The sequence below is a fragment of the Rosa rugosa genome, chromosome 5 (genome assembly GCF_958449725.1).
Source record: "Rosa rugosa chromosome 5, drRosRugo1.1, whole genome shotgun sequence".
NCBI lineage: Eukaryota > Viridiplantae > Streptophyta > Magnoliopsida > Rosales > Rosaceae > Rosa > Rosa rugosa.
Genome location: NC_084824.1, coordinates 54451408 through 54474968, shown reverse-complemented (window position 1 = coordinate 54474968; position 23561 = coordinate 54451408). Strand labels below are relative to the sequence as shown.

The following is a 23561-nucleotide window of genomic DNA, read 5'->3' as shown; positions in this document are numbered from 1 at the left end:
AGAGAGTCTGTTAAAAAAGAAAAAAAATAAAAAATAAAAATAAAAGAGAAAGTGAAAGGAGAGGGGGGAAAGAAAGATACAGAAAATCCAGACACAGTAATCTGTACGTTACCTTTTGTTAAAGTTGCGTGGTGGTAGTGAGGTGAGGTGTGTGGCGTGGTTGGTGCTAGAAAATTACACAAACCATTATATATTTATAACAGTGGAGACTGTTTCAGAGTGAGAAAGTGAGAGTGATACAGCTGTGGAGGACTGGGGGGAGCTAGTAGTGTGGGGCTGTTTGGGTTGTAGGGTCACAAGGGTTATCACCACGAGAAAAAGTCCATTGAGAGCTCAGCTACTACTACTCTCAATTCGCGCTTTCCCGCTCCTTCTTGAATCTCAATTCACTATTATTATCCATTTTTCCTGTGAGACCCACCTCCTCTCACAATTATTTACATTTTCTCAAAGAAAGAAAAAGAAGAAGAAGAAGAAGAAGGGTACTGTGAAGAAAGTAGCAGTTGGGGTGTGATGGGGAAGTAGTAGTAGGGAGAGAGGAGAGGTTGAGGAATGTGGAGGAGCTGCCTCTCTGGAAATGGACACCCCAGAGAGGAACCAGATCGGCACTCCCAAAGCTAAATTTGAGGTCTGCTTTCTTCACCATTTCTCTTCCATTTTTGTTTTTTCATTTTAAAGGGTCCTTACTGAATTGGGTTTCTGTTGCATTTTGCATTTTTTTTTCACAAGGTTGACCTTGATTTTTTGCTGTTGAATTTTGTTGGGTTTCTCTGCATGTGGGTTGATCTTTGATTTTTCAGTTGGGTCAAAGGTTGTTGTTCTTCTTGTTTGGGTTCATTGGGTGTCCATTTTGTGGTTTGTGTTGGGTTTTGGTATCTTGTGTTTTTAGATCTCAAATTGAGCTCAGTCTTTGTGGTCAATTATTGTTCTTTGGCTTCAATTAGTCTTCTGGTAGATAATTTGGAGCTTAATTTTAGGATTCTTGTTCATACCTGGGTTCTATGAGTTTCAGTGTCTCACCTTCTTCAACTTGTAAACAGAAAGAAATGGAATTTATTCTGGAAATGTTTTTCTTTTGATTTTAGATTATTGCATTGATATTTGCAAACCCTATTTCTTTTTTGGGTTTTTTGTTTTGTCCACTCACTCATTGACCTAATAATCTGATACGATGAGATAAAATCACATCCAGCACCAGATTTGAGGTCATAATTAAGACGCCAGAGTTTTGTGAACTGGATGTTGTGTAATTTTTTTTTAAAAAAATTTGCAGATAATTATCACTCTACTTTTTGTTGACAGTTTCCCCAAATTTTGTGTCAAATCTTATCACTGTTGATGCTTGATGAGGATATGTGGATGGTTTTTTCTTATTGTTTTTAATTTTATGTATAATCAAGTGTTGCTCTTTCTGTGTAAAATTCTTCATGAAGATCTTTTCTTTAATGTGCAGGATTCTCCAGTGTTTAACTACATAAATAGTCTTTCTCCTATCAAGCCAGTGAAATCTGTACACTTTACTCAGACGTTCAGCTCCCTTAGCTTTGCATCCCTTCCATCCGTTTTCACTTCACCTCATGTCAGTTCTCACAAGGAATCCAGATTCCTGAAGAGGTGAGGTGTAACTGATTGCTGTATATTTTTTCTCTGTATTAGTTTTTGACTTTTTGGTTACCTATGTCTCTGACTGAATTGTACTCCATTTCTTTTCAGGCAAAATGCTTCTGATGATCTGTCAAAACCTGAATTTTCTCCGGAAAGTGGAAATAAAGTCTGTGCAAGTGAAGATGCTGCTCAAGTTTATAACAACTCTTCAGAGATACAAGAAGATTGTGTTCCAGCAGTTCCCATTGGAGAAACTTCTGTAGAGCCACCCAGTGAACACTCAAAGTTTGTGATTGAGCTACCCCGGAATTTGAACTATGACTGTGGCAGCCCTGACTGCAACACATCTCGTTGCGGTATCAAGGAAGATTGTGACTCGGAATTGGCTGAGTTTTCGGCTTCAGTTTCTCAATATGTTCAAGAAACTTCTGACAAATGTTCATCAGATGATGAAGCACAGCAGCAGTTGATATGCCAGAGTGAGCAAAGAAAAGAAGGGACAGGCTGTGATTGGGATAGTTTGATTTCTGATGCGGCTGACATATTGATTTTTGATTCCCCCAATAGCACAGACGCTTTTAAGGAGCTAATGAATCATTCCCTTGACCCCATGACAAGGTTTTCTACTTCAATTGTGCAGCACCTCTCGCAAAATAACATTGGTGATGAGCAACTAGTGCAGGTCATTGATACAGTTGGTTCTGGTCAACAACTTCAAATTGAAGATCATTCCTCTCAGAATGGAGCAGCCAGTGAGCTGAATGAAACAGAACACATGCCGAACCATTTAAACGAGTATATGGTGGACAATCCAAATGTTAAAGAAGATAATAAAGCGGAAACATCCATGCAGCTCACTTGTAAGGTAAAATATCCAACCAGGTTGCACACCAACTTTTTCAGCAAAAGTTGAATAGATTTATGATAGACTAATTCAATCTGTTAGATTGGTGAAATATGTATATGTGTATGCTTGCGCATTTTCTGGTTACTCTCTTACAAAATATTCATGTCATCTTGCTTATCCTCTTTAAAATCTATTGTCTATTGCTCATTGCAAAGATTTATGACATCTTTTCTAAATTGTTCTTATTACCTTGTTTAAATTACCTTTCATGTGTGACAATATTGGCTGGCCTAGTGATGTTTCCTCTTTCTGTGTATAGCCTGTTATAAACTTGCATCGTGGCTTGCGAAGGCGCTGTCTAGATTTTGAAATGACGGGAGCTCGCAGGAAGAGTTTCGAAAATGTTTCAAACTTTAGTTCTTCTATGTTATCTCAATCTAATGAGAATGTCACCACAAATGATAAGCCAGCATCTATGAAACCTGGTGGTGAATCCTCTAGGTGCATCTTACCTGGAATCGGTTTGCACTTGAATGCTCTTGCAACAACCTCCAAAGACTACAAAATCATCAAGAATGAAAATTTGGCTTCTGGTAGAGAACTGAGTTTTCCCAACTCCAATGCCTCCATCCATTCCCCCACAGCTGCTCAAGGGAGTGTTTATGAGTCTTTCCCTTCAGCTTCTTCTGAAAGAGACATGGATGGCACTGAAAATGGGGTTCAGCTGTTGCAAGATGCTTCCCAAACATCCGCTCTTTTAGCAAATGAAGACTTCAACCAGAATAGCCCCAAAAAGAAGAGGCATGTTCTGTTGACATCAATTCTTCATTAGATTATCATATCATGTTGGTTAAGATTCTTGTTTCTTTATGTGTCATCTAAAATTTTTATTTGGATTTGCAGACGCAGGGCAGAACACACTGGAGAAGGTGAGGCTTGCAAACGTTGCAACTGTAAAAAGTCAAAATGTTTGAAACTGTAAGTTCTTCATGTCCCTTTTACTGAAACATAATACCCTGTTGCTTACATTGAGATGTGGGATTTAGTTGAAAGCTTCGACCGAGATTTGTCTGGTTGATTAATCTATTATCCATGTGACAATATATTGGCTTACCTGGTACATTAGCCAAGCCATGTCTCTGATAGTAAGTGAAGCTGCACTCTTTAAAATGATATAGATTGGAGCACAAATGAAGAAGAAATGTAGCATAATGTCATCTTACTCATGTTTCATTGGAATATCATATGGACTTACATACATACTATGAGGCTAGTGCTGTGCATGCAATATCACTCGCAAAGTTGGCCTTTGCCATGATCTAAGCTTTAAATGGACCTGGCAACAAATTTGGCTTCTCCATGATGTCAAGATATGCTCTGAATAATATTCATGGTTGATAAGCTATCTATACGCTCTCCTGATGTAATATTTGCAGAAGTCTTTAAGTGTATTCCTCCATTTTTTCTCTTTGATTTCCAACATCATGGTTATTGCTTCTGCTGCTATTTGTTTCTTAGGTACCATGTTCATTTGTTTTTGACTGTCGCACTTTTGATGCAGTTACTGCGAGTGCTTTGCTGCCGGTGTCTACTGTATAGAGCCTTGTTCATGTCAAGATTGCTTCAACAAACCTATTCATGAAGATACTGTGCTTGCAACTCGTAAACAGATTGAGTCTCGCAACCCACTTGCGTTTGCTCCCAAAGTGATTAGGAACTCTGATTCTGCTGCTCCTGAATATGGGGTAAGAACATAGGTTCACTATTCTCTGCTCTCTTTGCAAGTCAAACTGCAGTTTAACCATAAAGTTGGTTTTGCTTACAGGACGAATCCAGCAAGACCCCAGCTTCTGCACGGCATAAAAGAGGATGCAATTGCAAGAAATCAAATTGCCTAAAAAAATACTGCGAATGCTATCAGGTTTTTTTCCTCAACAAATTTTGTTTACTTTTTATTATTATCTTATTATTCTTATCCGATCTGATTCAAGTCTTGTTTTCTTTTAAAGGGTGGTGTTGGATGCTCCATTGGCTGCAGATGTGAAGGGTGCAAAAATGCATTTGGTACAAAGGAAGGTGAGTTGTGTGCGGTGCTTTGGATGATTACTTCCCCTTTGATTTCTTGTGCTGCATTCCCATCTGAAGTACTTCCAAGCGTGCTTGAAAATAAGCTTTTATATCTCTTCCTCTTCTTTTGAAATTCAGGATCTATTATTGGAACTGAAACTGAGCTAGACGAAGAAGAAACAGAAGCAGCCGAAAAGAGTGTGGCTGACGGAGATCAACAGAAAAATGAAATTCAGAAAAATGAAGAGCAAACCTCTGCCCTTCCCACAACACCATTACGGCTGTCCAGGTTAATTCTCAAACTATTTGTTGTTGAGAAGTTGATGTATCATTGTTATTAAAGATTGTAAATGATAAATAATTTTATTTTTTGTAGACAATTAGTTCCAGTGTCATTTTCATCAAAGAACAAACCGCCACGATCTTCTGTTTTTAGCATTGGGGGGTCCTCTTCTGGATTGTATGCAAGCCAGAAGCTTGGAAAACCAAATATTCTGCGACCCCAATCCAAGTTTGATCAGAGGCATAGCCAAACTGTTCCAGAGGATGAAATGCCAGAGATTCTTCAAGGAGATAGCTCTCCTACTACCGGAGTCAAGACTGCTTCTCCCAACAGTAAGAGGGTCTCTCCTCCATGTACCTTTGGGTCATCACCTGGTCGAAGGAGTGGCAGGAAACTTATTTTGCAATCCATCCCTTCATTTCCTTCTCTCACTCCCCAGCATTGAGATATCGCGAAGTTGAAGTTGGAAATGGAATGTTCTTAGTTTACATTATATTTAAAGGTGTGGTTTAGTTCTGTATGTCATTTGAGAGATAGTCTTCTGTACTAGTACAATAAACATGGCATGATACTCTCATCATACCCAACTTATCCTTGTAAAATATGGAATTTCAGTTTATAGTTTTCACTCTCCGCCCAATGTTTTCGAAGCTTGCTATCTCTGCTCATTCTAGCTTTTATAGACCATGCTGAAATCTTTGCCTTAATTTCTCACATTCTGCATTGGCCAAAGATGGCCTGCATTAAAGCTCAAGAAATCTCATTACATTGGGTACTGCAGTTAACACACCAAAAAACATTAAACTTTCCAAGTAAGTCGAGCAGCTCTGGATCAGAAGAGAGCCATACACTATCCTAACTAGAAATCCTTTATTGCTCTAAATTACCAATTCAGCCACTATCCTTATCTAACCTTGAGAAAATTATCCTCTGTCTGACACAATGTCAGCCGTGTGTGTTTCCACTAGAATAGCACAAGTTAAAATAAAACATGTGGTCATAAGAGTAACATTTATAATCCCAGTGTAGAGATTAGTGTGAAATAAACATGTGACGACAATTGAGTGAAATGATATATTATCTTAGTCGTGTATGAATACACCACATAAAATGATGAGCATTTTGAACTACAAGTCCTCTCGATCAATATATAATAAAAAAAGAGAAGAAGAAATTAAAACTTGCCCTTCAAATTTGGGGAGTAGATGTAATTTTCCAGGTGTGAAGGGATGCTCTCACTTGCAGAGATGTTGTATCAGGCTAATGGGCTAAGAGCCTAAAACCTCTACTAAAAGGACTGAAAGACATTTGGATTGTGCTTCGCCCACTAACACCATTTACACTTCTTTCCAATTTGAAAGTTAAGAGATTAATTTGCTTTATAGCAGTGGTTCAGCTCCCCATTTGCTTTCTTATTTCTTTTGGTGGACAGAACTCAGAAGTAGGTTCTTGGTTGATGGCTTCATTCATGATTCATATTGTCATCACTTGTTTCGTCTCATTTCTTGAGTGCTTCCGGCCGGTGCTGGCTATGCAATATTTACAATGTCACGAAATAATACTTATACGTACATTTTAAATCCGCCATCAAGTTAGGTATTACTTAGTATGAGTACTGGTAAATAACGGTAACACGAAATAATGAACCGTCCACATCAAACACGAGTAACTTGATATTTTGATAACAAAAACTTGAGACATTGAAAGAAAAATGACATGCATTAGCAGTCTGATTCTTCTTCCTAAGCTGTAGACTTAGGACTCCTATGTCGTCTAAAACAGGTTGTGTGATATCGACAAAGCTAGCTAACACAATAATGGAAGGGAGAGGCACATGGGGTGGGATATGGTAGAGCCATGGCCGTATTCGATGTTGTCACTTAATTAGCTCGATCGATTAGAAATATGTACCTGTACATTTGGCCAACTTTGAGGGGAACATGGGTTGCCATAGCTGGCCCCCTACATATAGAGCTAAAACACAAAAACGAAATTTCAAGGTCGAATCCACCATTACTTTTCGTTTTGGGGGTCCATAATGCATGCCTTTCTAGATTTGCTGGAGAATTTGTTTATGGTTTTGTTGGTAGGGGTGCGCTTAGTGTTAGATTAAGAGAGGTTAATCAATCATATCTGGGACATGTTGAGTGATTTACTCTCCACCACAATGCATTGTCTATCCCAGTTTTCACTTTCAATAATTCGAGAGAGAGAGAGAGAGCACATCGTATTCATATGGGTGGGTGACGAACAACTATAGTGTCTTCAAAGCACAATACTCTATTGTGGGTAGTAATTATCATCGATGGGGATTGCTAGCTCAACCATATCGATCATATGTTTAGAGTTACATATAAGCTGTCCTGATTAGGAACTGTCAATGAGCTTATAATCCAAGTTAAGTACGTGTAAGCCTTAATTAGGAGGGTATAATTCCGGCTAGCTAATATCGGAGTTCTAGAACCTTACTTTTCTGTGTCTTTCGTTGCGGCCTTCTCCATTCATCATTAGTTGGTTTTTGGTTGATTGTTCATACTCTTGTGCAATTGATGAAGTCGGTTATCTACGGAAGTACGGATCCATACATGGATTTCAAGGTTTAGGGTTTGGATATCTAAAGATCATATTACTAGCTTGTTAGGTAGTATTGAAACTTTGTATATATATGATGCATTCTAATGTACGTAGACCAATTTTCTATAACAGTACGTAGATTAACTATAGATGTATTGGCTAAAGATTAGGCTAAACTAGTCTATCAATGCATGAAGCTAGTCTGCTTCTATATTAATATATCAATAAATTAATGGGGAAATGATCATTTACCCAATTTCAGCTTAAAAATTGCCCACTTGCACAACGAAGAGTTTAAAAACCCCATTTACCCAAAACACTCTAAGGGATTATTTCCCTATTACCCAATTAATTCTTTTTTTATTCTTTTTATTTATTTTTGGGACTTTTTTGCCCTCTCCTTCTTTCTCACTTAGAGAGGGAAGTCATCATCCACCTTGCTTTGCTCCGGTGACCAGTGGCCGGCCGCCATCTCCGGTGACCGGTGATCGGAATCTGGCGACCGGTGACGGGATTTCCGAATCCGGCTATCGGACCGGTGACCGGATTCCGGCGTCTGATTTTATTACCCCCAATAATACTCAGTAATCATATTATTGCCCCCCAATAACAAGTTTATTAGGGATCAATAATTAATGAAAAATGAAGATGTTTATAATTTTGAAAGTTTTAGTAGGGTTATCCAAATAAATTATCTTATTATTACCCCGCAATAATCTTATTATTGCCCCAATAACATTTTATTGGCCCCCAATAATCTGTTTACACTTGAGACCAAAATCTAGAAAGAATGTTTGGCAGGTCTTATCTAAATACTGCATTCAATCGTACTGTGCTGTTGTGAGCTTTAAATGGTTTCATATTGACATTGTAGCATGCTACAGCATTATAGTGCAAGGCAGTGGAATTAACAGGGTTAGGTTTAAACTTTAAACTACCCCATGCCTACAAATCATTAAACCCAGATTTAACTGGATTTAGGCCAAACTTACTCAAATCTAGTCGGATCTACTCCAATTCTGAGTCTGTCTACGTCGGTATCGGTTAACCGACATCATCATTTCGTTCGTGAAATGTTGAAACCAAAGTGACTGTTCCGACCAAAACACCAAATCATAAGCGCCAAGCCCAGCTGTACATCAAAAACTACATGAATTTTCAAATAGACATGGAAAGTTTGGTAGTTTGACTCAATTAACCTAGCTAGAAGTCCTACAAGTCCTTGCCCTCATTAAATCTGAACGGACCAATTAACTATTTTGATGGTCCATGATGAAGATCGATCACGGCCTACCTACATAAAAATGGCGTAATTAATATACCCATGTGCCAATTAAGAATTCTAACAACGTATGTGATTCAAAGTCAAGATCATAATTTATTCAACGGTGCTGAGGTACAACTTAACTATCTACCTCCACTAAATTTATATGCACCACTGCTGCAGTAAACTTTAAGTTAACACCAAGTTTGTATATGTTTTAGTAGCACTTCACTTGCTTCCACCTCCACAATCACAATCTTGATTTTCCTTAGCAGTTTTGCCAATTTTGGTGGTTAGAGCTAGCATATGCTTTCAGAACAATATATGACAATTACAATAATTTTTTCTTGATAAACAAATTGATATATCGGTTGTACATTGATAAAAAAAAAGTAAGTTGTGGATTCTCTAAAGTAGCAGTTTTCGTGGAAAGATAAACATATTTAACATGCTATATATTGTCAAACTATCAATAAAAAAAATATTAATCAAAGTACATAATTTTTTCTGTTACAAAGTATTGATCAAGTGGATCGTGAAGACAATGAAACTAATTTCAAACATCTCTTTGATTACATCTATAGTAGTCATATATAGCTACTTCAAATTTGTGTAAAAACATTAATTGTCACCTCAAATCTCATGTCATATGCAATCTTTAGCCTAATATCTAATCAATCAACCGTTTATAACAACAAAATAAGATAGTGTTGCTATCAAACTTCAATGGATGAGTGAAGGAATTTTCTTTGTTTCTTGCGAGGTTTTAGTGTTTCGACTATTTCCCTTGTGAGTCTACACTCTACACAAGACTAATTAAGTAGGATTGACGAAAGGGGTGGTTGAGGCTCCACCGCCCCGACCGGCCAACCGTGAAAAGTTGACGGCCCACCAGAAGAAAGGTGACTGATATCCTCCACAATCCTAATTCCAATAATTTCATATAAGAATCTAACTGTGGAGCAAAACTAGTCTAATTCACATTAAGCTTTCAAGTGTCTGAATCCCAGTTTTCTAATTTTGTTCATACTTTTTGACAAACTAGGGAGTGTTCAATTGTTTAGTGCAAAAGCTTAGACTGCTCCACTTGTTCACCAATCTTTCTTTATGGCAGCTAGTAGCATCCCTCATATTTTATTTCTTCTTTTATTTGTGCGCACCTAGTTCTATTATTGGATGCAGATAGGAATGCATGTGAGCTTTCCTAGATAGATTACAAAGATATTGTTAGGTTTGCTAATGAAATATAATTAGTGAAATAAAGGAAGATTGGCCTTGCCTGAAATCAGAATATGTAGATTCTTCTGGTGGAGATACTTAATGGAACCTGTATGATCACATTCAACATGTTTATTAAAAATTTTCGACTTAATAGAATCAATAAAGACTGATACGGCTGCCCTCAAGAACTTAATTAATGAAATTACATAATAATACAAGAAGCCTGAACTCCATAATAGAATATTATGAAATAATACCAAGAATCATAGTTATGTACTTTACTGTAACTGATATTTATTGAGGTAAATATACAAAATACTATTTCACTGATATTTATTGAGGTAAATATACAAAATACTATTTCCAATGAGAAAACTCGTGTCATTGGACCGATTAGTAGTGAACAGTTTTGGACTTCGTTGAGCGATTCAGCAGTTGCTTACCTGTATGACTGTATCTATTGGATAGTAATGAACTTCATTTTTATCCATACATGATACCTAAAAGGCTAAAAGACACTAAAGTACATGCAGCATTGGGCAATATCATTAAGGCCATGAGGAAGAGACGTGACTCAGAAGCATGCCAAACCTGAAGTGATTAATAATGAAAAACCCAAGAAAGAACAATTTGGAGATCTTGATTAGCAATTGGGTTTCCCCCAACACACTCTTCTCTTCTCACGCCGCAGAGTAAAAAAAATGTTAACAATAATTGTCAAAAGTAGTGAAGAAAAAAAAGCAACTACAAGAAAGACAGCAAAACGCTCAGAAGTCATAGAAAAACAATTGTATTATTAGGAAAAAGCAGAGGATTTAGGGCTGGCATTTTATAGTTTAAACTACTATTACCTAGTCATTTTACGTAAAATTGTATAGTGCGGAACCGCAAGAGAAATGTGCGTAGTACATTTGTACATGTTCAATCCAATTTTTGATGAATAAGAAAAGATTACTAAATGCATTTTATTTTCTTTTTTTGGCATGAGTGATAAATGCGTTACTGTTTTTTACTTGCTCATTCCTATGTCATTTCTTGCCTTTACAGTTCATACTTCATATGTCATGTAACAACAACAGTTCCAAAACCCAATTTTGTCATATATATTGTCTCACACAGAACCCAATAAAGAGAGAAGAGCAATGAGAGTCTCTATGAGTGGAGTGACCAAAGAGAGAGAAGATGGGGTGAAACTGCACTGTCTCAGTTTGCAGCAGCTGGAGTTTTCCTATCATGGCTGCTGATCACAACTCCATTACCAGTGTTTTCATTCTTTTGGCATCTACTTGATCCAAAAATAGTGGAAAGAATCTCTCTTTTTCAGTTTTCATTGAAACCCAATTGCTTGCTTTGAATGTGAATGGTGTTGTCTCCCCACCAGTACTGAAATCAGTCATTTAGTGAGTTTTTAATCTTATTGTTCATATCATAAAGGATTGCAGTTTTTATGAGTTACCCATCTGCTGAAAACTAATGCATTTTGATATGGTAGGTTCACTTGCTGATTAGAAGTCCTGCATCTGCTGTCATTCAAATCTTTTGGTAAGTAGTTGATTCTGTTATTGGCAAAGGATTCATCTTTTATCTGATTGTTGTTGGACCATTTTACAAAAAACCCATCATCTGGTTGTTTCATTTGCTTCTGTGAGTGCTCTGTTCAGTTTCTCATGAACTCTTTTTCCTGCATTTGATAATTGGGTCAGGTATATGGTGTTGGGAGTAAAATTGTGGCTTCTATTGTTCTATTATTCTGTATGGTAGTGTTGTTGATAAGCCGAGTTAAAAAGATGCTTTGAATCGAGTTCTAGTGGAGTCAAATTATGAGTGCTTTGTGTTTTGTTATTAACTTGTAGCACTGGTGTGATTTTCTGCTCCTCATGTATCAGCAGAACCTTAGATCACCACTTTGTTTGTTTGCTTTAGTATATTCTTGTTTAATGGCTACTTCTTTCCTTGAATCAATTGCATCACTCCTATCTTTCATTATACAGGCTAAAAGCCGGGTTTGAACTTACATAATTCTGCAGATCTCTTTTAATTTTGCTTACATTTATAAATCCTTTGATGATTTTGGTGTTCAGGTGCAAGGAGCAAAAGACAGAACTGCAAAGCCGGGTATTTGGCAGTGGAAGCTCGTTGGACTGATACTCTGGCCTGGATCCAATATCTAAGGCTTTGTTACTTGTATAGGGACCCATCATTTGCCAAGTCAAAACCAGTTTTGTTGTTGTGTTGTGCCGGAATCATGGCAACCCTGTTACAGTCTGAGTCCAGACGCTTGTATTCTTGGTGGTGGGACAGTCACATTAGCCCAAAGAACTCAAAATGGCTTCAGGAAAATCTTACAGGTCTTGATACTTTCCTCCCAGTTACTTGGTTATCTATATACCTCATAGAAGCTCCAATTTCTATGCTTCTCTTATCACATAGGTGCTAGAATTTAGGATACCAGGCATGTGGAGACAGTGAAGCAGTCTCATCATCTTATACATCCAACTCTTCTCACTAGTCAGCAAAAATTTGCCTTCCTGACTTGAAATAATAGCAAGGAGTATTTGACTTGGTCCAAATTTTAGTTCTCTGAATCTTCTTCCAACTTAAATCCATCTTGTTTAATGACTATGCACAACCAGTTTGTTACTATCTCAGTATTAGAAACTTATTAGTATGATTTGGCACCCTTACTCTTATTATCCCTTGTTTTTTAAAGTCTTCGACTCTACATTCCAATCAAGAAGACTGTCTGATATTAAAGAAGAATCAAAATATCTAACTAGTAATATGCCCTCATCCTGGAATTTGTGAAAAGGTTCCAATGGTAGCTTAAATACCTTTGTTGGGTTTCCCTATCTCCTCAGCACGCACACTTGAGCATGTTTTTGCACATAGATGCCTTCAATATTATTGAGGCTGCATTCCTTACTGACCCAACATTTGTTCATACAGATATGGATGCTAAAGTCAAAGCAATGATCAAGCTCATTGAAGAAGATGCAGACTCTTTTGCAAGGAGAGCAGAAATGTACTACAAGAAACGCCCCGAGCTCATGAAACTGGTTGAGGAGTTCTATAGAGCTTATCGTGCATTGGCTGAGAGGTATGATCATGCAACTGTGGAGCTGCGCCAGGCTCATCGAACCATGGCAGAAGCATTTCCCAACCAAGTACCTTATGAACTCGCCGATGAATCATCCTCAGGCTCTTATGGCCCAGAGGCTGGACCTCATACACCAGAAATGCTGCATCCAGTTCGTGCCTTATTTGACTCAGATGACTTGCATAAGGATGCACTGGGACTCTCTTCAACTGATTTACATGATTTGAAAAGGAATGGAGGCTCCGACTCTGGAATAAGCAAAAGAGGTCTGAAGCAGCTTAGGGAAATGTTCAATCCAGGAGAAGAGTTTAATCCAAAGGTTGCGGGGGGAAGGTTTACAGAAGGCTTAAGTTTTCATGAAGCAGATGAAAGCAAACCAAAGTTACAGAATGGGTACTTTCAGTTAACTAGTGAGAACCAGAGTCTCAAGAACCAGGTCCTCTCTCAATCTGAGCGTGCTGCAAAAGCTGAAACTGAAATCCAAATCCTACAGAAAACTCTATCTGAGATACAAGCTGAAAAGGACACAGTCCATCATCAGTACCAGCAGAGTTTGGAGAAGTTATCTAAGCTGGGGAAAGAACTGAATAATGCTCAAGAGGCTGCTGGAGGGCTCAATGAACGAGCCAGTAAAGCTGATATTGAAATTACAATATTGAAGGAAGCCCTTGGGGAATTAGAAGCTGAGAGAGATGCTGGTCTTCATCAGTACAATCGGTGTCTGGAAAGGATATCTAGCCTGGAGACCATGTTATCTTTTTCCCGGGAGGATGCAAAAGGACTTAATGAGCGAGCTGTTAAAGCAGAAACTGAAGCTCAAAATATGAAGCAAGAACTTTCTAAATTAGAGGCAGAAAAGGAAGCCTGTTTTCTCAGGTACAAGCAATGTCTTGAGAAGATATCTGCTCTGGAGGCTACGATCTCAGTTGATGAAGAAAATGCCAGAATTCTTAATGAACAAATTGAAAGAGCTGAAAGTGAAGTTAAATCACTGAACGAAGTTGTTGCTATACTGAAGGAAGAGAAAGAATCTGCAGCTCTACAATTCAAGCAGTACATGGATACAATAGCTAAGATGGAAAGAGAACTTTCTCAAGCTCAAGCGGATGCTGAAAGATTGAATGATGAAATTTTGAGAGGGGCAGCAAAATTAAAGGGTGCCGAAGAACAATGTGTTCTCTTGGAGAGATCAAATCAGTCTCTGCAGTTAGAGGCAGATGGTCTGGTCAAGAAGATTGCAACAAAAGATGAAGAACTTTCAGACAAGAATGATGAGATGGAGAAACTTCATAATCTGATGCAAGAGGAGCACTTGCGGTTTGTGCAAGCTGAAGCCACTCTCCAATTTCTGCAGAAGTTGCATTCTCAATCCCAAGAAGAGCAGAAAGCTTTAGCCCTGGAGTTCAAAAACGGGCTTCAGATGTTGAAGGACTTGGAGATGAGCAAACATGGTGTGGAGGATGATATGCAACGGGTTAAGGAAGAAAATAAGAGCTTGAATGAACTGAACTTCTCTTGTACTATCTCCATTAAGAACCTGCAAGATGAAATCTTTAGCATGAAGGAGATGAAAGAGAAACTTGAAGAGGATGTTAAGCTTAAAACAGACCAGAGCAATGCTCTCCAGAGGCAAATTTTCCATTTGGAGGATGAAATTAAGGGGTTGAATGGAAGATATCAGGCTATTGTGGAGCAAGTGGAGTCAGTAGGTTTAACTCCTGAATGCTTTGGATCATCTGTGAAAGACTTGCAAAATGAGAAGTCAAGGCTAGAAGATATATGCACAAGGGATAGAGAAGACAGAGAACATCTTTACGAGAAGTTGAAGGATATGGGTAAACTTTCAAAGGAGAATGCTGTTCTGGAGAGTTCACTCTCAGGTTTGAATGGGGAATTAGAGGGTTTGAGAGGGAAGGTCAAGGAATTGCAGGAGTCTTGCCACTTCCTCCAGGGAGAAAAAGCCACTCTTGTTGCTGAGAAATTTGCCCTGCTTTCCCAGTTGCAAGTTATCACTCAGAACATGCACAAGCTTTTCGAGAAGAACTCATTGCTGGAAAGTTCCCTCTCCGGAGCAAACATTGAGCTCGAAAAGTTGAGGGCAAGAGCAAAGAGCTTAGAAGAGCTGTGCCAGTTACTCAATAACGAGAAGTCCAATCTTCTTAATGAGAGAGGCATGCTGGTGTTTCAGTTAAATGATGTTGAGGAGAGACTGCGAAGCCTGGAAAAGAGGTTTAAAAAATTAGAGAAGAAGTACTCTAAAATGGAGAAGGAGAAAGAGTCCACACTTGATGCAGTAGAAGAATTACGGGGTTCCTTGCATGCAGAAAAACGAGAGCGTGCTAGTTATATTCGGTCAAGTGAATCCCGATTGGCAGGTTTGGAAAGCAATGTCCATCTCCTGCAGGAAGAAAGAAGGTTGGGAAAGAAAGAATTTGAAGCAGAACTTGACAAAGCTGTGAATGCCCAGATTGAGATCTTTATCCTTCAGAAGTTTATACAAGATCTGGAAGAGAAGAATTCGACAATATACATTGAATGTCAGAGACATGTTGAGGCTTCCAAGTTTTCTGATAAGCTGATCAAAGAGTTGGAGAGTGAAAATCTTGAGCTACAGGTGGAAGAAGAATTCTTAGTAGAAGAAATCGAAAAGTTGAGGCTGGGAATTTATCAAGTGTTCAGGTCTCTGCAAATTGAAACAGGTACACATGAAGATAAGATTGAGCGAGAAAAAGTACTTGTGCTGCACATTTTGAATGCTATCAAGGACTTGAAAAGTTCTCTGGTTCGGAGCAAGGATGAGGAGCAGCAGTTGCTGGTTGAGAATTCAGTGCTCTTTACTTTACTTCGGGAGCTGAGATCCGAAGGTGCAGAAATAGAGTCAGCAAAGCAAACTTTGGAGCAGGAGTATGAGGTAATGGCAGACCATTGTGCTATGCTACAAAATGACAAGCATGAGCTTCTAGAGACGCAAAGGCAGTTGAGGTTGGAAGTGACTGAGAAAGAGCAAAAGGAGGAAATATTAGAGGCTGATTTGGAAAGTCTTCAAGGTAAGCTGGTGAGTCTGCAAGACGCATATCTGATTTTGCAGGAAGAACAATCCAAGGTGCTTGAAGAGAGGAGATCCTTGCTTAAGAAGCTTTTGGACCTGAAAGAGGAAAAGCAAGTCCTTGAAGAGGATAATAATGTTAATTTTCATGAAGCACTGGCTTTCAGCAACCTCTCTATGGTTTTAGAGAGTTTCACAATTGAGAAAGCTGTGGAACTAAAAGCACTTGCTGACGATCTTGATGGTCTTTGTGCTACTAACAATGACCTTAAAGATGCGGTTAGAACGTTGGGTGAGAAGTTAGTGATGAAAGAAGTAGAGAATCTACATCTGAATGAGATGGTTCAATTGTTGGACAAGGAACTGTGTGAAGCCAGTGACTTAAATGGTTTACTAAGCCATCAAATTTCAATTGGAAAGGATTCTCTCAAACAGAAAAACATGAAGCTCTCAGAGGTAGAAGAGAAGCTTCAAAAGACAGAGGACTTGAATGTGGAATTATGCAGAACTGTTGAGGAGCTGAAGATGGAATATGAAGAGTCAAAAATAATGGGTCAAAATTATGAGAAGCAGATTCTCCAACTATCTGAAGTCAGCACTATTCAGAAAAAGGAAATGAATAGCCTGCGTGAAGCAAATGAAACTCTGGAGGATGAAATCTTATGTAAAGCGATTGAAAAAGAAATAGAAACTCTGCACCTGAGTGAGACAGCCCAATTGTTGGACATGGAATTGTGTGAAGCCAAGGACTCAAATGATCAACTGAGCCATAGAATCTTAGTTGGAGAAGGTTGTCTGAAACAGAAAACTACAGAGCTTTCAGAAGTAGAAGAAAAGCTTAGACAGACAGAAGACTTGAATGTTGAACTATGCAGAAATGTTGAGGAACTGAAGGTGCAACATGAAGAATCAAAACTCATAAGAGAAAATTGTGAGAAGGAGATTGTGGAGCTATCCAAAGATAACACAAATCAGAAAATGGAAATTGAGAGCCTTCGTGAAGCAAATGGAACTCTAGAGATTGAAGTGGGTGTCTTGTGTGAAGCAATTGAAGAATACAAAATTAGAGAAGACTATATGAGTTCAGAGCTGCAAGAAAGAAGCAATGATTTTGAACTCTGGGAGGCTGAGGCTACAACATTCTACTTTGATCTTCACAATTCTGCTGTCCGTGAAGTTTTTCTTGAAGATAAGGTTCATGAGCTTACAGAAGTCTGTGAGAGAATTAAGGATGAAGATGCTGCAAAATTTGTGGAGATTGAACAAATGAAAGAAAGAGTTAGCATCTTGGAAAGTGAAGTTGGAGGTCTGACGACCCAGTTGTCTGCATATGCTCCTGCCATAGCCTCTTTGAGAGAGAATGTAATTTCTCTTCAGCAAAATGCCCATCTTAGGAAGAAGCTTTTCGTGGAAAACAACCAGCAACACGAGGTAATGTTCTTTCCTCTTTTAAGAAACATTAACCATCAAATGATTCAGCACTTAGAGTCTGGGCTAGGTAGAGTTGTTTTTGCTGTTGACAGCATGAAGTTACGTGGCCTGAATGTCATAGGAGAACTGTTTGTGTGTGTAGTGAAATTGATATAACTGCTATAATATGAGTTGCCATTGTAATTTTAAATTGGTATCTGAGTGTTGCTGCATTTAGATACTAAACCTTTTTGTGTCTCTAGGATGGCAAACTGCCAAATAATCTATATCAGAGGAGCTCTCAAGATTACAAAGAAGACCAAAGCACTTTGATATCAAATGGAATTTCCGAATTGGAAGAAATGCAGACTATGATCAAAGAAGTTGAAAAGGCAGTTATTGAAGAAACAGAAAGGCTTTCAATTGAATTAGTTGAAAAGGAAATGGTGGAAGAAATTGAAAGGCTTACAACAAAGGAAAGGGCAGAGGCCTTGGTACAGACTGAAGAAGTAAAATCAACAGGCAACTCGCATCAAGAAAATGGTAGCAAAGGAGAAGAGGTGGAACCTGTGAATGAGTACTCGGATGATAATCTGAAGTTGAGTAAACCTGAAAAGGCAGTTATTGAAGATACAGAAAGGCTTTCAATTGAATTAGTTGAAAAGGAAATGGTGGAAGAAATTGAAAGGCTTACAACAAAGAAAAGGGCAGAGGCCTTGGTAATGACTGACGAAGTAAAATCAACAGACAACTCGCATCAAGAAAATGGTAGCAAAGGAGAAGAGGTGGAACCTGTGAATGAGTACTCGGATGATAATCTGAAGTTGAGTAAACCTGAAAAGGCAGTTATTGAAGATACGGAAAGGCTTTCAATTGAATTAGTTGAAAAGGAAATGGTGGAAGAAATTGAAAGGCTTACAACAAAGGAAAGGGCAGAGGCCTTGGTACAGACTGAAGTAAAATCAACAGGTAACTCAAATCAAGAAAATGGTAGCAAAGGAAAAGAGGTGGAACCTGTGAATGAGTACTCGGATGATAATCTGAAGTTGAGTAAACCTGAAAAGGCAGTTATTGAAGATACGGAAAGGCTTTCAATTGAATTAGTTGAAAAGGAAATGGTGGAAGAAATTGAAAGGCTTACAACAAAGGAAAGGGCAGAGGCCTTGGTACAGACTGAAGTAAAATCAACAGGTAACTCAAATCAAGAAAATGGTAGCAAAGGAAAAGAGGTGGAACCTGTGAATGAGTACTCGGATGATAATCTGAAGTTGAGTAAACCTGAAAAGGCAGTTATTGAAGATACGGAAAGGCTTTCAATTGAATTAGTTGAAAAGGAAATGGTGGAAGAAATTGAAAGGCTTACAACAAAGGAAAGGGCAGAGGCCTTGGTACAGACTGAAGTAAAATCAACAGGTAACTCAAATCAAGAAAATGGTAGCAAAGGAAAAGAGGTGGAACCTGTGAATGAGTACTCGGATGATAATCTGAAGTTGAGTAAACCTGAAATAAGGCTTTTGACGAAAGACATTCCACTTGATCATGTTTCAGATTCTTCATTCTATGGAAGAAGCAGGAGAAAGAATGGTAGGGCTGATGATCAGATGCTCGAGTTATGGGAAGCAGCCGAGCAGCATTGCCTCCAGGATCCAGCAGCCAATATCAGGCAAGACCAGGCATCCTCACCAACTGAAGATGTTACCCCCTACCCTCGGTTTGCAAACTCACGGAGGACTACTCGAAAGTCTCCTTCAGAAGTTCAGGTTGAGAAGGAGTTGGGCATTGACAAGCTGGAGGTGTCCTACAGTATTCGACAACCAAGTCATGATGGCAAGAAGGAAAAGATCTTGGAGAGGCTTGCTTCTGATGCTCAGAAACTGATGTGTCTACAAACGTCTGTGCAAGACTTGCATAAGAAGGTGGAGACTAACAAGAAGGGTAAGAAGATCAACAGCTCTGAATACGAAACGGTGAAAAGACAGTTGCACGAAGTTGAGGATGCGGTTGTGCAGCTGGCGGATATTAATGATCAGTTGAAAAAGAATGTTGAAGAGTTTCCATCTTTGGACGAGCAGACTTCCATAGAGTTGGAGGAGGCTGGAAATGTCAGCAGAGAGAGAGTAACTGAACAAGCATGGAAAGGATCTGAGAAGATTGGAAGGTTGCAGTTTGAGTTGCAGAACATCCAACATGTTTTGGTGAAATGGGAGGGTGAAAAGAAAAGGAAAGGGAGGCATGGATTTTATGTGAATAGAACCGGTCTTCTCCTGAGGGATTTTATTTACAGTGGCAGAAGTAGTAGTGAAAGACGCAAGAAGGGTTGTTTGTGTGGTTGTATGAGACCATCAACGAGAGGAGAATAAGGTAGCCACTTGGAGGAAAGCCTTTCTTTATTTTCTGTAAGCTTCCTTGTAATGGTCCTACTCTTTTATGTTCAGGGGATCATATCTTGGAGTAGTTAGTTAAAGTTGAAATGTACTAGCTTTTGGATGCTCTGTAAGAATTAGGGTTTACCTAACCATAATAAGCTGCTGCTTCGTTCAGCTTTCTATCCCATAACAATAAAAGCTATGTCATTTTGATGGAGAAACTCGGTAGTACAACTTTTTATAATACAAAGTTTTTGGTAATGTGACTCTGCATCCAATGCCCAATTCTCCATCCATTTTCTGGGATTTTTGCCTGCGTCCATCACCAATTCTTGTTCGTCCATTTCAGAGACTAACCTGCTACCCACTTCCCATCCCATAACCTTATACAGTTGATGCTCTTCACCAGCATGTCCAGCCATTGTGAGCCATTGGAGGGACAGAAGCTTTAAAGTTTAATAGAACCGTGGAATTACTTGTGCAGGGTGTCAAACTCTTGCATACCCCTAATTGGCGAAAACAGAGAAGTTCTTGAAAACACCGTCAAGTCATACATCAACTGTGGTTTTCTCGAGTTCTTAATTGGTATCTCTATTATGCTGAGTTCCAGTTGCCATTACTGCATGAGATGTTCCTGTCAGTATTTAACTCAAGGTATCAATCGGTGATGGAGTGAATCCCTTTTAATACGGTTTATGGATTTTCCCTGTATGCATTGCAAATCTGTAGTGACTGTGATCGTCCCCGTAGTGCTAAACACTCTTTCTTTCTGATTTATAAAATGGGGTGAGATTGACCGGTTATCTGCAAAGAGGGGTTATTCCATAGCTTTTTCTTAAACAAGACATATATACCCCATCTCTGCAAAAACAAGACACCCCTCTTGAGAATCTCATTTTTTCCAAGTATCAAAAAGCTAATGGAATCTCATTTTTCTACTCAGGTATCGGAAATGAAGAGCTAATGCAAATGCATGCTGCAAAGCAAGGGCGCAGCAGCACTTTTTAACACGTGTTTCTTACTCTTCCAGAAAACCTCATTTATAAGGTCTCAGTTCCTCAACTGTGGTGGAGGGGAAGCACCTTTTTAACCATTATATGGCAGCCAAACTTGGTCACGGACCAATAATAATAACGCAAAACAGAATCATTCTTGTTCGCAAGATAGAACATAAAGCACAAAATTTCATAAAATTCAGGTATTTAGAATTATAGCACAAAATTTAAGTCAAAACGACATTCTTGTTCGCAAGCTGCTGGAACATAAAGCAACAAGTAACACGGTATTCAAGTTCACAGGACATAATGGAACAACTCTAAACACAGGCAATTTCTAAGCTCCAACAATCTCAACTGGTGCCTCAGGGACTGCTTCTTCTGCAGGCCTCTCAACCTTGGTCCCAACATCTTCATCACCATGAACCTACAATCCATAGATGGACAATGCAATAAATCAGTATCTGATTACAGTATTCATCAGGCACAAGGTGGAGGTGTCCTACAGTATTCGACAACCAAGTCATGATGGCAAGAAGGAAAAGATCTTGGAGAGGCTTGCTTCTGATGCTCAGAAACTGATGAGTCTGCAAACGTCTGTGCAAGACTTGCATAAGAATGTGGAGACCAACAAGAAGAGTTAGCTCTGAATACGAAATAGTGAAAAGACAGTTACACGAAAGTTGAGGACGCGGTTGTGCAGCTGGTGGATATTAATGATCAGTTGAAAAAGAATGTTGAAGAGTTTCCATCTTTGGACGAGCAGACTTCCATAGAGTTGGAGGCTGGAAAAGTCCGCAGACAGAGAGTAACTGAACAAGCATGGAAAGGATCTGAGAAGATTGGAAGGTTGCAGTTTGAGTTTGTTAAAACAGTAATGCTCATTGGAGTGTTCTAAACTGTTCTCAAATTACCTAGATTAATCTAGAGCTTGTAGATTGATCTAGAATTATCAAATCATAGTAGAAAATATCTAGAAGAATCATGCAAGTTGGAATATAATCAGGTTGTAGAAAAGTCTAGAATGTAATTGATAATTGTAAATTGAGTCGATGGAAGTAAAGAAAGTCGGTGGGCTAGCAAGGAAGTCGGTTGACCATCTCTATAAATATGTATCTGCATGTACTCTTCTAATTAAGAAATAAACTAGCCAATCAATGAACTAATCAATCAATTAAGAAGCATCAATTAAGAGCTCAGCTCCTCTGTTTCAATTGAATACCTCCTCTGTTTTAACTAAACCATCTCCTCACTAAACTCCTTCTCCCAAATTCTTGCTCCCAAAACTAAAATCCTAAACACATTGTCCTAGCTCACTACTCCTAAAGCTTCCGCACCAAATTCCAACAGTGGTATCAAAGCCACAAATTCTAACAAAGTTGCAGAACATCCAATATGTTTTGGTGAAATTGGAGGGTGAAAAGAAAAAGAAAGGGAGGCATGGGTTTTATGTGAGTAGAACAGGTCTTAGGAATTTTATTTACAGTGGCAGAAGTAGTAGTGAAAGACGCAAGAAGGGTTGTTTATGTGGTTGTATGAGACCATCAGCAAATGTTGAATAAGGTAGCCCCTAAAATGCGCATATTGCACTTAGGTACGGCACTTCTGTAACATCCCGACCTCGAAGTTATTTGAAAATAATCCCGATTTTTGAGTGGAAAGGAGATTGATTTGCCCCAAAACACCAATTTGTTCAAAACTCAATTAAATTGAGAAACAACTATACCAGGTCATAGATCTTGACGAGAGGACCAACCTTCTCCCCTCATGTACAACCAACCGTCGCCGGAATACCAAAACCTTTCGAGCTTCGATACTTCTACCTCGCCCAGCAAACCAAGACTGAAGGTAGAACCTCGGCGAGGAGAGAAATTGAATGAGATCGGTGCGTCACCACGTCGTGGTTGGACGGACGATTTCCGATGGAGACCCATCGCGGGTCGTTGAGTCACCGAAAGGGGTCAGAAGCCTTCAACTTCTAGAGCTCCCTATCAAAGGGAGTATTCCTCCGAGTTCCAAAGAGATCCAGTCTTCCTTTGTCTTTTTTTTCTATTCTCCCTTTCCCTCTCGATCCCTCTTAATCCATTTTATTTATTCATGTAGTTTACTAATGTCGGCAAACAAATCAATGGCTCATAATTTGCCACATATATTTCTTTAAGACCATGTTTGGATGGACAATCACATAATAAAATCCTTATTTGCTAAGGGACTGATGGATAACAAGGAAAAAGGAAAAAAAAAACTTAGATTATTTCAGCCTCAAAATGACTCTCAAAATCCATTAAGATAATGAGAAAATATTAATTATATTTTCTCATGGTCTCTGTTTTTTATTGAGGATATTCTTTGTTATAATGACGTGTCACCAACAATTTACGATGACTCGGGTATTACAACTTCAGCCTCTAAAATAATTTCACCATCATCCTTTGGGTGAAATGGATCATTCCTTAGATCTAGGCTGTGACCAATCATGGGAGTGCTAACAGGATGAACTTTATCCATATTAAAACACCTGAGCATCTTTTGGGTATAAGCTGATTGATGAATCAGAATCCCACTATCACGGTGCTCAAGTTTCAAATCGAGACAAAACCGTGTTTTCCCAAAATCTTTCATCTCGAATTCGGATTTCAAGTATTTAACAGTTTCCTTTAACTCATCAAGAGTCCCAATAATATTCATGTCATCGACATAGACCGCGACTATTGCAAATCCGGAACTTGTTTTCTTAATAAAAACGCTTGGGCATAATTCACTATTCACATACCCTCTTCCAATCA

The 23561-nt window shown here is 38.8% G+C and overlaps 2 protein-coding genes and 1 long non-coding RNA gene across 3 annotated transcripts; 2 read left to right on the top strand and 1 right to left on the bottom strand.

The window, feature by feature from the left end:
* Positions 1 to 239: 239 nt before the first annotated feature.
* Positions 240 to 5442, top strand: LOC133710064 (protein tesmin/TSO1-like CXC 2). The gene is made up of 10 exons (XM_062136040.1): positions 240 to 628; positions 1454 to 1614; positions 1714 to 2470; positions 2772 to 3253; positions 3356 to 3430; positions 4014 to 4197; positions 4278 to 4373; positions 4462 to 4528; positions 4658 to 4808; positions 4896 to 5442. Exons 1-10 carry the CDS (start codon positions 578 to 580, stop codon positions 5245 to 5247), a joined length of 2376 nt encoding a protein of 791 aa, XP_061992024.1. The 5' UTR covers positions 240 to 577; the 3' UTR covers positions 5248 to 5442.
* A 5535-nt stretch (positions 5443 to 10977) lies between these two features.
* LOC133708661 (protein NETWORKED 1A-like) lies at positions 10978 to 20001 on the top strand. Its single transcript, XM_062134131.1, has 5 exons — positions 10978 to 11261; positions 11354 to 11403; positions 11943 to 12209; positions 12808 to 17435; positions 17678 to 20001. The coding sequence occupies exons 3-5, from the start codon at positions 12107 to 12109 to the stop codon at positions 19772 to 19774; spliced, it is 6828 nt and encodes a 2275-aa protein (XP_061990115.1). The 5' UTR covers positions 10978 to 11261; positions 11354 to 11403; positions 11943 to 12106; the 3' UTR covers positions 19775 to 20001.
* Positions 20002 to 20908: 907 nt separating this feature from the next.
* LOC133708662 (uncharacterized) lies at positions 20909 to 21918 on the bottom strand. The gene is made up of 2 exons (XR_009845937.1): positions 21282 to 21918; positions 20909 to 21202 (listed from the first exon to the last, which is right to left on the bottom strand). It is a non-coding gene; the product is annotated as an uncharacterized LOC133708662 (long non-coding RNA).
* Positions 21919 to 23561: the final 1643 nt, after the last annotated feature.

Excerpts from the sequence above, each read along its gene's own strand:
- LOC133710064 (XM_062136040.1), top strand. The coding sequence starts at position 578 with ATGGACACCCCAGAGAGGAACCAGATCGGCACTCCCAAAGCTAAATTT. Across the intron at positions 629-1,453 it reads CTCCCAAAGCTAAATTTGAG|GATTCTCCAGTGTTTAACTA; the intron begins GTCTGCTTTCTT and ends TTTAATGTGCAG. Across the intron at positions 2,471-2,771 it reads CCATGCAGCTCACTTGTAAG|CCTGTTATAAACTTGCATCG; the intron begins GTAAAATATCCA and ends TTCTGTGTATAG.
- LOC133708661 (XM_062134131.1), top strand. The coding sequence starts at position 12,107 with ATGGCAACCCTGTTACAGTCTGAGTCCAGACGCTTGTATTCTTGGTGG. Across the intron at positions 12,210-12,807 it reads GCTTCAGGAAAATCTTACAG|ATATGGATGCTAAAGTCAAA; the intron begins GTCTTGATACTT and ends TTGTTCATACAG. Across the intron at positions 17,436-17,677 it reads AAAACAACCAGCAACACGAG|GATGGCAAACTGCCAAATAA; the intron begins GTAATGTTCTTT and ends TTGTGTCTCTAG.